Raw genomic sequence first — 16,492 nt, 5'->3', positions numbered from 1 at the left:
CCACGCCATTAACTCAGGCACTTATTAAAAAAACTTTTCTTTTCTTTGACTAAATGTGATTTTCTTAAGTTAATTCAGCAAGTTGGCGTGCTCGGTCTCGCCAAAAAAAGTTAATCCGGGGAGGTACTAAATAAATGACGATAAAGGAATAGAGGAATCGTTCATCGATCCCAGCATTCTACATGAATTATTTGACTTTGCTGAAATACGACCATAAATATTGTTTAATCTGAATAGACACTAAACAATTGAAGATAGAGGAATCATTTATCGATCACAGTCTTCTACATGGATTATTTCACCTTGTTGAAACACAAAAATAAATATTGGAGAAACAGCCATATCTGCTCATGAATAGCTGCGAATAAGAAACAATTGAAAGAAATTCATGTTGAAAATTATAAGACTAGTGGGTGCTACTGTCTAAAATAATAGCAGTCCTGATGATGACCTATTTTTGATTTGTGCTTATATGTTGGGTCCAAACATCAACAGATATAGTTTGATGTGGATTATTGAGTTAAAAAACAGTTACTTCAAGAAACCTGGATTGAAAGGGTCTTTTGGAAGATCACTGATCTTTCTAACCACATTTTTGTTTATATTGTATATAACACTTCGGCACTATATATATCACTTTACTCATTTTAACTGCGCCATCACTACAGGAGCACCTAAATCAGTTTTTAATTGACATGTTATTTTTGGAATTAATCAATAAATGGTATGAATTAACTTAAGAAAACCACATTTAGTCAAAGAAAGGTTTTTTGAATAAGTGCCTGAGCTAATGCCGTGGGAGTCAAGGCATACACTTCCCCCTTGAGGACAATTATTTTCTGTTTTGCATTTACTTACCCAGGTCCAGGGGTTACTGGGTTACGCCTCATTTTGTTTAATTACCCAAGATACATTAAGCATCTGCTCTCTTTAGTGAACACACTAGTTTGGGGAAGGAAGAGAAGCAGAATAATGATTAACACACTCGCCTGTGTATATGAAGTTGGAGACCTGAGGGTCCCTGATATTGAAGCTTACTACCTAACCTCACAGCTACAGCTTGTAGCTGGATGGTTTGGAGCTGGCACAGGCATAGATGGTGCCCTACTGCAGGGACACTTAGATGACGAGAACTTACCCGCTAAACTTTTTGATCCACCACAAGCCCTAACCGATGGCCCACTTATGGTAAAAAGACATGTTGCAACTCCTAACAGTTACTGCAGATGGTGGGGAAAACACAACCCACAGAGAGCAGATTTGACAACGTAAACCCTTCTGGAGGTTTATCACCTAGAACGAAACATGAATATGACAGATTGGAAGAGGGGGGCTCAGCGGCAGCCACCACAAATCTCAAGGTGAGGGCTGGGGGATGGGAGAAATATTATTTAAAAAAAAAAAAAAACGTACCTGTCCTGACGCTTGCAGCCGCCTCTCTCCTCTTCTCTCCAGTGCCTGATAGTGTCCCAGCAGTCCCTGGGACACCAGCACACGCTCCCCATGCAATCCTGATGGTGCTCTCATCCTATATGTAGCATGAGAGCACAGCCAGGATTGGTCTGACTGGACTGATCTGCCGCTCAGACAGTGCATGGGAGCCTGTGCAGTTTCTCAAACCCGGCTGTGCAACATAGCTGGGTTGGAGAAAACGAAGTGCACATGTCAGTTTGGCTGGGCTAAGACGGCTGGCCAAACTGACATGCACACTTTTAAGTGCACTCCACTACTCCTCCCCCCTCCCCTTGCCCAGCCCCGCCCCTCCCTACACATGCTGGCTCAGCCAGCAGCTGAAAAATAAAACGATAATAACATATTGTTTTATTTTCCAGCTGCTGGCTCTTAGCCAGTGGGAAGATGGTCCTCCACCATTGCGGAGGAGCCACCTCAGGCGGGGCTGCCTCACACTAGCTGACATATGGGAGATGGATGCAATGTCCTTCTTCGAGTCGGTAAGGACACAACCCGGGGTCGGTATGGGGCAATGCCTAAAATACTGTGCTATATAGGATACAATGCGCAAACTGTGGGGAGACACGAGGGCACTCTTGGTGAAACCCGCCACTTTGCTGCTGGTGCAAGCAGACAGTGGCCAGGGTAGTATCACCTGACTATGCGTAGCTATTAGAGATAACACACATAAACACCCACTGCACGCTCGCACAAAATGGGAGACAGACTGTTATCAGCGCTTGACAGATGCGCAGTGGAAGCAAACATTACTGTTAATCAAAGAAGTGTCCAACAACACCAGGTTTAGACTATTACACTTAAATTATGTTCACAGAGCGTATATGGCACCAGCAATGTTGCACAATGTTGCACCAAATAAATGGTGCTGCCCTGAGCTACTGCCCCAAGCGTAGTAGAGACCCTGTGGATCATCTGGCATGGGAATGTCCTAAAGTAGCAGAATTCTGGAGGAGGGTGGTAGACCGATAATTGATACGTTTGTCACTCACAGTATGACTGGAGCCAAGCACATGCTTATTGGGCATAGATGCCCCCAATTTGCAGCCCTCCCGAGCCAAGCACATGCCTATTGGGCTTATTGGGCATAGATGTCCCCCAAGCTGCCCCCTCCCCGTGGGGGCAGAAAGCCCACTAGGCACCAGGGATTATTTTTTTATATTACAAAGAGTGGGGGCTACCCAAAATGGGCCTGCCAGTGGCTCCTCCCCCTAAACACTAATAAGTCTTTCTGACCTCCCTTGGAGGCATATGGGGGTTGTTACCTCTGATCTGCTCCCCAGAGAGGGCTAAAAGCCCACTAGAAAACAGTTTTTTTTTTTTTAAACTTTACAAAAGAGGACATGCCAATGCCCCCGACACAAATAGTAACAGCCTTTGTGCCCCCCTGGGGACATCTGGGAGATATTAGCCTACCAGACACCATGTATCTTTTTCTTTATAAAAGAGGGTTGGGGCTGCCCAAAATAGGCATGCTAATGCCCTCATCCCCAAGACAAAAAGACACAAATAACAAAAGTCTTTCTCCCCCCCCCCCCCCAAATCCCCTGGGATTATTACCCCCGATCTGCCCTCCAGGGGGCAGAAAGCCCACTATATTTTGCCTATGCTCCCACCCTCCAGACACAAATGGGAACAGTATTTCTGCCCCCCATGGTGCAGATAGGGGTTATTACCACATATCTGTCCCCCAGACACCACGGATTTTGTTTTAAATAAGAGGAGTAGGGAGCTTCCCCACAATGAGCATCCCAAAACAGAAATGGGAAAAGTCTTTCTGCCCCAGCCTCCCCTATACCCCTCCACCCCCTGGGGAAGGTAAATGGGGACAGTTACCCCCATCTGGCCCCAGTGTGGGGGGAGAGGGGGGGAGCCTACTGGAAACCAGTTTCAGTGGTGTTTACCCAGCATGGGCAAGGCCATGCCCCCCCCATAAAATAGGGAGGGGATGTTAGAAAGCCCAATGGACGCCAGGGATTACTTTTTTTATTTGTATCCGTTGGTTCAATTACCCCACCTTTTCACCCCCTTCCTGGTGGGGCAGAAAGCCCACTAGGCACCAGGGAATACTTCCTTTTGTTTTTTTTTTTTGTACCAGTGTGGGCTGCCCAGCATGGGCATGGCCATTCCTCCACCCCCTCAAAAATCTGCTCCCCTGCAGACTAAACCAGTTCACCCCAATGGCAAGCAAGAGGATACTTGATTTTGTTGGGTCTTGTTTTACAGATTAGGCCAGGAGAGTTTGGCCAACTTCCAGTATCATCCCACTTGCAATGGTGAACAGCTGCGCTTTTTGGGCTTAGGTAGGCTGCTACCTAGAAAAACCTACTAGACCCAGACAGTTCTGAGAGGAGTCCAGTGTGGTGTGCTTCCAATTCATTCCCCACCATTTTCTTACCCACAATTTCCTGCAACCTCAAACTTTGCCTGAACTCACTCACTTTCCTTACATTTCTGTGATGGAAACTTTCGGAATCCACAAAACTACTACCACCCACCATTGTCCTACTTGGCCCAGCCATACAAGTGGTGCAGCATTTTTATTGGCACAAGTGGGTCAATGCAGGGTATTAGGAATTTTGTGGATTTCTGCGGATTCCCGAAGTTTCCATCACAGAAATGTAAGGAAAATGAGTGATTTCTGGCAACGTTTGAGGTTTGCAGGACATTGTGGGTAAAATAAACCTCATTGGATCTATGAAAGTCGTCCCTCCCGGAATTTCCCTAGGTATCTAGTTTTTAAAAATGTACGGGTTTGCTAGATTTCCCTACGTGCTGGCTGAGTTAGGGCCTAAAAACTCTCTTTAAAAAACAGGTCAGTTTTGCGTGGAAAAAATTGGTATAATCCATGTTGTGTTTTGGAGACTAGGCCTACCCACACACGTGAGGTAACCGTTTTCATCACAAGATGTAGGAGAATGCTGGGTGGAAGGAAGTCTGTGGCTCTGTGCAGATTCCAGAACTTTCCATTACAGAAATGTGAGGAAAATATGTTATTTAGTCAACGTTTGAGGTTTGCAGCGGATTCTGGGTAACACAACTTGGTGAGAGCCACACAAGTCATCACCTCATCCTGGATTGCCCTAAGTGCCTAATTTTAAAAAATTTAGAGATTTGGAGTTTGACTGCTTTAGGCATTAAGCATCAAAATATGCATGCAGTGTCTGAATCAATTACAATTCAGTGTAATGTGGTATGTATGGATTGTGCCTCATTTACTTTTGAATGATTCATTGTATGTTTGTTTCAGGTTTCATGGTCGGTCGTGAGTACGAGGCAGGTGGAATAGCAAAGGATGGTGCAAAGATGGTGACAGCAGTATCTTGTGCCAGTGTGCCAAAAATTACAATAATTATAGGTGGCTCCTATGGTGCTGGAAACTATGGGATGTGTGGAAGGGCTTACGGGTAAGTACCTTTTGTAACACATAATATTACTGAGACTATCCCTAATTATTATAATTACATTATAACATTTGCTAAACATGTAGACAGGCAAATGTAAGGAACACTTTCATTTTAATTTGATTTATTTTCATAAAATCTTTGCCTTTGCAGTCCAAGATTTTTGTACATGTGGCCAAATGCACGCATCTCAGTGATGGGGGGTGAACAGGCTGCAACTGTTTTAGCGACAATTACCAAGGACCAAAAACTTCGAGAAGGAAAGCAGGTACAATATTTGTATTTGTTTTTTATGTACTTATTTTTTTTACTTTGGCAATTATCGTACAAGGTTCATGGAGCACCAAAATTAACTCCTAGTATCCAGAAGTCAGGAAATTGCCACAAGTGCATCGCTTAGCAGTTCATCCTTTTTACAATGTTATGCAGTGTTCAACTTTTCAGGCTTTATAATATTGGTCATAAGTGTCATCTATTGTTGAATTTCCTTCAATAGCACTTAATGCTCTCTTCAGTATACACATAGCTTAGACAGCGACCGGCGTATATGGCCTATGCATGACCCGTTTCACCACAAAGCTTTGCACAACTTTCAGCGGCATCCAGAATTATTTGGTTCTGCTTGGTAGGGGTGTAGTCCATCATTGTTTCATAAGGTACCACTCTCTGCTGACCATAACTGATATTTCATCACTTATCAACCCACAGAAAGTCCCGTTTTTAGCTTTAGCGGTCTAGTCCAAGAGTATTCGGCCAAGGCAACAACTTTTTGAAATTTGTTTTTAGCCTTTTTACACCACCTTCATCGGTTATTATCCCCACATAGGTGAGTTATAATTTTGGGAAGCATAAATAATGTTCTCAAAATTTCTCGGAACCTCAAAACTGCATGTTTTTCTTGTTATACTAGTCAATGTCTCATTGGCAAAACCATAGTCTTTTTGGGTTATTGATATCAAAATCCTTCTCACAGCAATCAAAATATTTTCCCATTGCTTGAGATCCCTTCACCTCCTGGGCTTGAAATCACGTTTTCCTTAAAGCCAGAGTGGAGGTGGCAGAGGGGAGGGGTCATGTGGGACGTTTTGTTTAGTCCAATTGTGTAAGGTTAGTTTTGACAACATGTAATCACAAACCTTGAAGATTCTTTCAGTAAGCGCGCAGGCACATGTTAAGGCCTCTTTTGTGGGTTTATTTGAGGTTTGTAAACCTCGTTGAACACCTGGAGCTGCATTACATACAGTGCCCCAGAGCGCAAGGTTGTGTGCTTCTGTTTCCTGCAGCCCCAGAGCATTGTAGTATTACTGAATGGGCTGCAGACACTTGTTCAGTCCCTTTTGTAATAAAGATAGTGGTAGCGCACATATAGTGCAAGTTCTACCTCAAGGGGGCTTTCCCTCATTTACATGGGAGTGTTGTCCCATTCAAACGAGGGAAACGCATTTCATCTGTGCCTGCACAGTAACTTTAATGGCGGCAGAGAGGCAACAAGGCCATCATGAGGTTCGTTGGCTGTGTCAAAAAAAGGGTGGCATAAAGTCAGTGTGCCCTCTGAAGAGAGGGACAGTGGGGTTTCTCTGAGGCAGGTGCAATCATTCACTGCTGCTGCCCTGCAGGGAGATTTCTATTCATCCTTTAAAGTGTAAGTCGGGACCCACCTGGCCTGTGAAAGACAGATCGGCATGCATTATATGTAATAGGTGACCCTCTCCCCCGTTTGCTCCTGGTGCACCTCATTAAAGGTGCTCTGCGGCATTAACAGAGACTGTTCACCCTAAATCTAACATATCCCAAATGTCCAGTTATACCTGAATAGGCCTACTGACAATGCCCTTGTTCATATGGTCCCATTATTTTTTAAATTGCCGTACTGTCTATTCAGTGACTGTTAAAAAAAAAAAAATGTGCGCACATATTATAAATAAACATGTATCTTAGCTGCAGGAAATAACTGCTTGATACTAACTAAATACTATGGGTATTATGAGTGAGACCATCCACCTTACGTTTGTGATGACAAATGGGCGAATGTTGTTTGAACAGTGTTGCAAACAGTTAATACTTCCTTAAATCCATTGTAGCCAACGAACAGTAAAGGGCTACCTTCTTGCCCGGCTATGATTAGTCAAATTAATATATGAGAATGTAAGGTTCGTCTGCATTGAGTTTCAGGTCATGTTCTCATTGCAGAGTATCACAGCCAATCAAAAGCGATTAAAGTTACTTTCTTAAAAAATAAGAAGCGTGCTAAACAACTAAGCTTTCCTCACTGGAATTACCCAAATTGTGAAAATAAACCTTTGCAAAGCTAGGCTGTCAAAGATGATTGTCAGCAGCACATCTAGTTAATTAGACAAAAGCAATTGATCATTTCATGTTAAAACATATTAGTACAATCAGTTTGTTAACCTGCTAGTGCTGGTGCCCACAAATATCATTAAGAAATTGGACAACCTGTTGGGGGAACTGATATGGGGACAGGGTAGGAGAGGAGTTGCACTGGCTAACTTGTAGGCCCAAATGGACAAGAGTGGTTTGGGTGCCCCAGGAACTATATGATATGGCATCTGTAGCTGGTGCATTGGCTAGCTGGAAATAACACTGCTGAAATAGGATACCCTCTTGAAATCATACATCAGGGTAAGCTGCTTATATGTTGTACGATGATCATAAACGTGATATCTTGCTCCCTAAATTGTAGAAGGTCGGATTGCACTAGTCAAAAGCAGTGAGATGCAAGAAACAGGAAGAAGTTCAGTATGTCTGAGCTATTTCTCCAAGAGTTCTCAAAACCTGTAGCATTGGGCCTAAGTATGTATATTTACAGATGGCGATTTATTCAAGAATGGTCAGCTTCTCTCGTTTGATGAGCAATTTTGGTTTACCTAGGGGGAAATTCCTAAAGCATGATGGCTTCACTAATACACTTAAAACAAACTGGATTATTATAGATAATTAACTGGCCGCCCTTGAACACGTACAAACTGTTTACAAAATGGGAGAGGGGATACACCTTGTTACTTGGATACACAGGGCCCTACAGAAGGATATAAGTGATTATTTATCCCAAATAAAAGAACATGTACAGTGTACCCTGACATTGAGTGTCTGAATTTCATTTTAAGTGTATTCAAATTACGGTTCATAAGACGTACTCTACTTCCACAACTAAGTGTCTGCGGTGTTCACGGGATGGAGCTAGCTTTTGGCATATGCTTTGGGAGTGCCCAGATCTAGCTGCCTATTGGATGCAAGCTACACATGTGCAAACATTAATAACAGGCCGCAAGAGCAGTCAGGTTTCTGGACCTGGCGCTTCTGTTGGCGAAGCACATTATTGCCATGAAGTCAAAGGCCGCAGTAAATGCCCCCTGTCCCCCTCCACTTAAAGGCCCGTAATACGAGCTCAGTAACAGGACAAAAGCCAACGCTATACTGTTACATGAAGAAGACAGTAAGGGCTTAGGAAGATACTCGTGTCAAACCTATCGAACAAATTATTGGCCAAAGTGTGCAAGAGTAATAAAGGTGATACCTTGCCCCCATGAGCCATTTAGGGCTGTCCATAATTACTATAATATGCTGTATCGTTAAATTTACTATACGCATACAACTAACACTTAAATGTTCTGCGTATGAAAAGTTATATGTAAGCATGATATGGCACCATATGCAACACATTCCTGCAGTACAAATCTGTTTTTAAAATGTGCACACTATCGAATATCAGAAAAGTCAACTTGTTATGAACCACAGCTTCATTTAGTTATTGTATGGTTTAAAAGAATTATTAGGATTTATTGTTCTGTCCTCTGTATCACTGTGTGGCACTGCTAGTTTATTATTTGTGGGGCGTATGCACTCTAATATTTTCTTTAACCCCTTCGCTGCCAGGCCTTTTCCCCCTCCTGTGCCAGGCCTTTTTTTGCCTATTTGGGGCAGTTCGCGCTTAGGCCCTCATAACTTTTTGTCCACATAAGCTAACCAAGCCAAATTTGCGTCCTTTTTTTCCAACATCCTAGGGATTCTAGAGGTACCCAGACTTTGTGGGTTCCCCTGAAGGAGGCCAAGAAATTGGCCAAAATACAGTGAAAATTTCGTTTTTTTCAAAAAAATTGGAAAAAGTGGCTGCAGAAGAAGGCTTGTGGTTTTTCCCCTGAAAATGGCATCAACAAAGGGTTTGCGGTGCTAAACTCAGCAGCTTCCCAGCTTTCAGGAACAGGCAGACTTGAATCGGAAAACCCAATTTTTCAACACAATTTTGGCATTTTACTGGGGCATACCCCATTTGTGCAATTTTTTGTGCTTTCAGCCTCCTTCCAGTCAGTGACAGGAATGGTCATGAAACCAATGCTGGATCCCAGAAACCTAAACATTTCTGAAAAGTAGACAAAATTCTGAATTCAGCAAGGGGTCATTTGTGTAGATCCTACAAGGGTTTCCTACAGAAAATAACAGCTGAAAAAGAAAAATATTGAAATTGAGGTGAAAAAACCATCAATTTTTCTCTACGTTTTACTCTGTAACTTTTCCCTGCAATGTCAGATTATCGAAAGCAATATACCGTTACGTCTGCTGGACTCCTCTGGTTGCGGGGATATATAGGGTTTGTAGGTTCATCAAGAACCCGAGGAACCCAGAGCCAATAAATGAGCTGCACCCTGCAGTGCGTTTTCATTCTATACCGGGTATACAGCAATTCATTTGCTGAAATATAAGGAGTAAAAAATTGCTATCAAGAAAACCTTTGCATTTCCAAAAAGGGCACAAGATAAGGTGTTGAGGAGCAGTGGTTATTTGCACATCTCTGAATTCCGGGGTGACCATAGTAGCACGTGAATTACAGGGAATTTCTCAAATAGATGTCTTTTTTACACACACTCCTATATTTGGAAGGAAAAAATGTAGAGAAAGACAAGGGGCAATAGTACTTGTTTTGCTAATCTAGGTTCCCCCAAGTCTCCCGATAAAAATGGTACCTCACTTGTGTGGGTAGGCCTAGCACCCGCGACAGGATATGCCCCAAAACACAACGTGGACACATCACAGAAAACAGAGCTGTTTTTAGCAAAGTGACTACCTGTAGATTTTGGCCTCTAGCTCAGCCGCCACCTAGGGAAACCTACCAAACCTGTGCATTTCTGAAAACTAGAGACCTAGGGGAATCCAAGGAGGGGTGACTTGTGTGGCTCGGACCAGGTTCTGTTACCCAGAATCCTTCGCAAACCTCAAAATTTGGCTAAAAAAACACATGTTCCTCACATTTCTGTGGCAGAAAGTTCTGGAATCTGAGAGGAGCCACAAATTTCCTTCCACCCAGCGTTCCCCCACGTCTCCCGATAAAAATGATACCTCACTTGTGTGGGTAGGCCTAGCACCCGCGACAGGATATGCCCCAAAACACAACGTGGACACATCACAGAAAACAGAGCTGTTTTTAGCAAAGTGACTACCTGTAGATTTTGGCCTCTAGCTCAGCCGCCACCTAGGGAAACCTACCAAACCTGTGCATTTCTGAAAACTAGAGACCTAGGGGAATCCAAGGAGGGGTGACTTGCGGGGCTCGGACCAGGTTCTGTTACCCAGAATCCTTTGCAAACCTCAAAATTTGGCTAAAAAAACACATGTTCCTCACATTTCTGTGGCAGAAAGTTCTGGAATCTGAGAGGAGCCACAAATTTCCTTCCACCCAGCGTTCCCCCACGTCTCCCGATAAAAATGATACTGCACTTGTGTGGGTAGGCCTAGCGCCCGCGACAGGATATGCCCCAAAACACAACGTGGACATATCACAGAAAACAGAGCTGTTTTTAGCAAAGTGACTACCTGTAGATTTTGGCCTCTAGCTCAGCCGCCACCTAGGGAAACCTACCAAACCTGTGCATTTCTGAAAACTAGAGACCTAGGGGAATCCAAGGAGGGGTGACTTGTGTGGCTCGGACCAGGTTCTGTTACCCAGAATCCTTTGCAAACCTCAAAATTTGGCTAAAAAAACACATGTTCCTCACATTTCTGTGGCAGAAAGTTCTGGAATCTGAGAGGAGCTACAAATTTCCTTCCACCCAGCGTTCCCCCAAGTCTCCCGATAAAAATGATACCTCACTTGCGTGGGTAGGCCTAGCGCCGGCGACAGGAAACACCCCAAAGCGCAACGTGGACACATCCTAAATTTTGGAAAAAAACAGAGGTGTTTTTTGCGAAGTGCCTACCTGTAGATTTTGGCCTCTAGCTCAGCCGGCACCTAGGGAAACCTACCAAACCTGTGCATTTCTGAAAACTAGAGACCTAGGGGAATCCAAGGAGGGGTGACTTGCGGGGCTCGGACCAGGTTCTGTTACCCAGAATCCTTTGCAAACCTCAAAATTTGGCTAAAAATACACATGTTACTCACATTTCTGTGGCAGAAAGTTTTGGAATCTGAGAGGAGCCACAAATTTCCTTCTACCCAGCGTTCCCCCAAGTCTCCCGATAAAAATGATACCTCACTTGTGTGGGTAGGCCTAGCACCCGCGACAGGATATGCCCCAAAACACAACGTGGACACATCACAGAAAACAGAGCTGTTTTTAGCAAAGTGACTACCTGTAGATTTTGGCCTCTAGCTCAGCCGCCACCTAGGGAAACCTACCAAACCTGTGCATTTCTGAAAACTAGAGACCTAGGGGAATCCAAGGAGGGGTGACTTGCGGGGCTCGGACCAGGTTCTGTTACCCAGAATCCTTTGCAAACCTCAAAATTTGGCTAAAAAAACACATGTTCCTCACATTTCTGTGGCAGAAAGTTCTGGAATCTGAGAGGAGCCACAAATTTCCTTCCACCCAGCGTTCCCCCACGTCTCCCGATAAAAATGATACTGCACTTGTGTGGGTAGGCCTAGCGCCCGCGACAGGATATGCCCCAAAACACAACGTGGACATATCACAGAAAACAGAGCTGTTTTTAGCAAAGTGACTACCTGTAGATTTTGGCCTCTAGCTCAGCCGCCACCTAGGGAAACCTACCAAACCTGTGCATTTCTGAAACTAGAGACCTAGGGGAATCCAAGGAGGGGTGACTTGTGTGGCTCGGACCAGGTTCTGTTACCCAGAATCCTTTGCAAACCTCAAAATTTGGCTAAAAAAACACATGTTCCTCACATTTCTGTGGCAGAAAGTTCTGGAATCTGAGAGGAGCTACAAATTTCCTTCCACCCAGCGTTCCCCCAAGTCTCCCGATAAAAATGATACCTCACTTGCGTGGGTAGGCCTAGCGCCGGCGACAGGAAACACCCCAAAGCGCAACGTGGACACATCCTAAATTTTGGAAAAAAACAGAGGTGTTTTTTGCGAAGTGCCTACCTGTAGATTTTGGCCTCTAGCTCAGCCGGCACCTAGGGAAACCTACCAAACCTGTGCATTTCTGAAAACTAGAGACCTAGGGGAATCCAAGGAGGGGTGACTTGCGGGGCTCGGACCAGGTTCTGTTACCCAGAATCCTTTGCAAACCTCAAAATTTGGCTAAAAATACACATGTTACTCACATTTCTGTGGCAGAAAGTTTTGGAATCTGAGAGGAGCCACAAATTTCCTTCTACCCAGCGTTCCCCCAAGTCTCCCGATAAAAATGATACCTCACTTGTGTGGGTAGGACTAGCGCCCACGAAAGGAAAGGGCCCAAAACACAACGTGGACACATCACATTTTTTTATAAAAAGCAGTGCCTACCTGTGGATTTTGGCCTGTAGCTCAGCCGACACCTGAGGAAACCTAGCAAACCAGTGCATTTTTGAAAACTAGAAACCCAGGGGAATCCAAGATGGGGTGACTTGCGGGGCTCTGACCAGGTTATGTTACCCAGAATCCTTTGCAAACATCAAAATTTGGCCCAAAAAACACTTTTTCCTCTCATTTCGGTGACAGAAAGTTCTGGAATCTGAGAGGAGCCACAAATTTCCTTCCACCCAGCGTTCCCCTAAGTCTCTCGATAAAAATGGTACATCACTTCTGTGGGTAGGCCTAGCGCCCACAAAAGGAAATGGCCCAAAACACAACGTGGACACAACATATTTTTTCACAGAAAACAGAGGTGTTTTTTGCAAGGTGCCTACCTGTGGTGTTTGGCCTGTAGCTCAGCCGGCCCCGGGGGGCAGAAATGCCCTAAAATAAATTTGCCCCCCCAACCCCCACCCTCCCCCGCCGGGAGCGACCCTTGCCTACGGGGTCGCTCCCCCTGCGTGACATTGGCACCAAAAAACAAATCCCCGGTGCCTAGTGGTTTCTGCCCCCTTGGGGGCAGGTTGACCTAAACTCAGCCAATCTGCCCCCAAGGGGGGCAGAAATGGCCTAAATACAATTTGTCCCCCAGGGGAGCGACTTTTGCCTGATGGGTCGCTCCCCATCTCTAAAAAAAAAAAACAAAGAAAAAAAAAAAGAAAAAAAAGAAAAATTCCCCTGGCGCCTAGAGGTTTCTGCCCCCCCCCCCGGGGGGCAGAAATGGCCTAAAATAAATTTGCCCCCCCAACACCCACCCCCCCCCCCGGGAGCGACCCTTGCCTACGGGTCGCTCCCCCTGCGTGACATTGGCGCCAAAAAACAAATCCCCGGTGCCTAGTGGTTTCTGTCCCCTTGGGGGCAGATTGACCAAAAATTGACAAATCTGCCCCCAGGGGGGCAGAAATGGTCTAAATACAATTTGCCCCCCCCAGGGGAGCGACCCTTGCCTGAGGGTCGCTCCCCATCTCTAAAAAAAAAGAAACAACAAAAAAAAAAAAAACACAAAAAAAAAATTGCCCTGGTGCCTAGAGTGTTCTGCCCCCCCCCCCCCCGGGGGCAGTTCGGCCTAATAATAGGCCGATCTGTCCCCCGGGGGGGCAGAAATGGCCTAAAATAAATTTGCCCCCCCAACCCCCACCCCCCCCCCGGGAGCGACCCTTGCCTACGGGGTCGCTCCCCCTGCGTGACATTGGCGCCAAAAAACAAATCCCCGGTGCCTAGTGGTTTCTGCCCCCTTGGGGGCAGATTGACCTAAAATTGGCCAATCTGCCCCCAGGGGGGCAGAAATGGTCTAAATACAATTTGCCCCCCCCAGGGGAGCGACCCTTGCCTGATGGGTCGCTCCCCATCTCTAAAAAAAGAAACAAAAAAAAAAAAAAACACAAAAAAAAATTGCCCTGGTGCCTAGAGTGTTCTGCCCCCCCCCCGGGGGCAGTTCGGCCTAATAGGCCGATCTGTCCCCCGGGGGGGGCAGAAATGGCCTAAAATAAAATTTGCCCCCCCAACCCCCCTCCCCCCCCCGGGAGCGACCCTTGCCTACGGGGTCGCTCCCCCTGCGTGACATTGGCGCCAAAAAACAAATCCCCGTTGCCTAGTGGTTTCTGCCCCCTTGGGGGCAGATTGACCTAAAATTGGCCAATCTGCCCCCAGGGGGGCAGAAATGGTCTAAATACAATTTGCCCCCCCAGGGGAGCGACCCTTGCCTGATGGGTCGCTCCCCATCTCTAAAAAAAGAAACAAGAAAAAAAAAACACACAAAAAAAAAATTGCCCTGGCGCCTAGAGTGTTCTGCCCCCCCCCCCCGGGGGGCAGTTCGGCCTAATAATAGGCCGATCTGTCCCCCGGGGGGGCAGAAATGGCCTAAAATAAATTTGCCCCCCCAACCCCCACCCCCCCCCCCCCGGGAGCGACCCTTGCCTACGGGGTCGCTCCCCCTGCGTGAAATTGGTGCCAAAAAACAAATCCCCGGTGCCTAGTGGTTTCTGCCCCCTTGGGGGCAGATTGACCTAAAATTGGCCAATCTGCCCCCAGGGGGGCAGAAATGGTCTAAATACAATTTGCCCCCCCAGGGGAGCGACCCTTGCCTGATGGGTTGCTCCCCATCTCTAAAAAAAGAAACAACAAAAAAAAACAAAACACAAAAAAAAATTGCCCTGGCGCCTAGAGTGTTCTGCCCCCCCCCCCCCCCCGGGGGCAGTTCGGCCTAATATTAGGCCGATCTGTCCCCCGGGGGGGGCAGAAATGGCCTAAAATAAATTTGCCCCCCCAACACTCCCCCCCCCCCCCCCCCCCCGGGAGCGACCCTTGCCTACGGGGTCGCTCCCCCTGCGTGACATTGGCGCCAAAAAACAAATCCCCGGTGCCTAGTGGTTTCTGCCCCCTTGGGGGCAGATTGACCTAAAATTGGCCAATCTGCCCCCAGGGGGGCAGAAATGGTCTAAATACAATTTGCCCCCCCAGGGGAGCGACCCTTGCCTGATGGGTTGCTCCCCATCTCTAAAAAAAGAAACAACAAAAAAAAAAAAACACAAAAAAAAATTGCCCTGGCGCCTAGAGTGTTCTGCCCCCCCCCCCCCCGGGGGCAGTTCGGCCTAATAATAGGCCGATCTGTCCCCCGGGGGGGGCAGAAATGGCCTAAAATAAATTTGCCCCCCCAACACTCCCCCCCCCCCCCCCCGGGAGCGACCCTTGCCTACGGGGTCGCTCCCCCTGCGTGACATTGGCGCCAAAAAACAAATCCCCGGTGCCTAGTGGTTTCTGCCCCCTTGGGGGCAGATTGACCTAAAATTGGCCAATCTGCCCCCAGGGGGGCAGAAATGGTCTAAATACAATTTGCCCCCCCAGGGGAGCGACCCTTGCCTGATGGGTTGCTCCCCATCTCTAAAAAAAGAAACAACAAAAAAAAAAAAACACAAAAAAAAATTGCCCTGGCGCCTAGAGTGTTCTGCCCCCCCCCCCCCCCGGGGGCAGTTCGGCCTAATAATAGGCCGATCTGTCCCCCGGGGGGGGCAGAAATGGCCTAAAATAAATTTGCCCCCCCAACACTCCCCCCCCCCCCCCCCCCCCCGGGAGCGACCCTTGCCTACGGGGTCGCTCCCCCTGCGTGACATTGGCGCCAAAAAACAAATCCCCGGTGCCTAGTGGTTTCTGCCCCCTTGGGGGCAGATTGACCTAAAATTGGCCAATCTGCCCCCAGGGGGGCAGAAATGGTCTAAATACAATTTGCCCCCCCAGGGGAGCGACCCTTGCCTGATGGGTCGCTCCCCATCTCTAAAAAAAGAAACAACAAAAAAAAAAACCACAAAAAAAAAATTGCCCTGGCGCCTAGAGTGTTCTGCCCCCCCCCCCCGGGGGCAGTTCGGCCTAATAATAGGCCGATCTGTCCCCCGGGGGGGCAGAAATGGCCTAAAATAAATTTGCCCCCCCAACCCCCACCCCCCCCCGGGAGCGACCCTTGCCTACGGGGTCGCTCCCCCTGCGTGACATTGGCGCCAAAAAACAAATCCCCGGTGCCTAGTGATTTCTGCCCCCTTGGGGGCAGATTCACCTAAAATTGGCCAATCTGCCCCCAGGGGGGCAGAAATGGTCTAAATACAATTTGCCCCCCCCAAGGGAGCGACCCTTGCCTGATGGGTCGCTCCCCATCTCTAAAAAAAGAAACAACAAAAAAAAAAAAGCCCCCAAAAAAAATTGCCCTGGTGCCTAGAGTGTTCTGCCCCCCCCCCCCCCCCCCGGGGGCAGTTCGGCCTAATAGGCCGATCTGTCCCCCGGGGGGGCAGAAATGGCCTAAAATAAATTTGCCCCCCCAACCCCCCTCCCCCCACCGGGAGCGACCCTTGCCTACGGGGTCGCTCCCCCTGCGTGACA

The 16,492-nt window shown here is 47.0% G+C and overlaps 1 protein-coding gene across 1 annotated transcript in view; it reads left to right on the top strand.

Moving 5' to 3' along the window:
* MCCC2 (methylcrotonyl-CoA carboxylase subunit 2) overlaps positions 1–16,492 on the top strand; it is a 310,005-nt gene that overhangs the window by 238,965 nt on the left and 54,548 nt on the right. Inside the window, exons 14-15 of the mRNA XM_069224200.1 lie at positions 4,721–4,877; positions 5,028–5,142. Of these exons, the coding sequence (XP_069080301.1) occupies positions 4,721–4,877; positions 5,028–5,142 (272 nt within the window). The remainder of the gene's footprint in view (positions 1–4,720; positions 4,878–5,027; positions 5,143–16,492) is intronic.

Source organism: Pleurodeles waltl, chromosome 1_1, assembly GCF_031143425.1.
Source record: "Pleurodeles waltl isolate 20211129_DDA chromosome 1_1, aPleWal1.hap1.20221129, whole genome shotgun sequence".
Taxonomy (NCBI): Eukaryota; Metazoa; Chordata; class Amphibia; order Caudata; family Salamandridae; genus Pleurodeles; species Pleurodeles waltl.
This window is presented reverse-complemented; position numbering and strand designations above follow the sequence as displayed.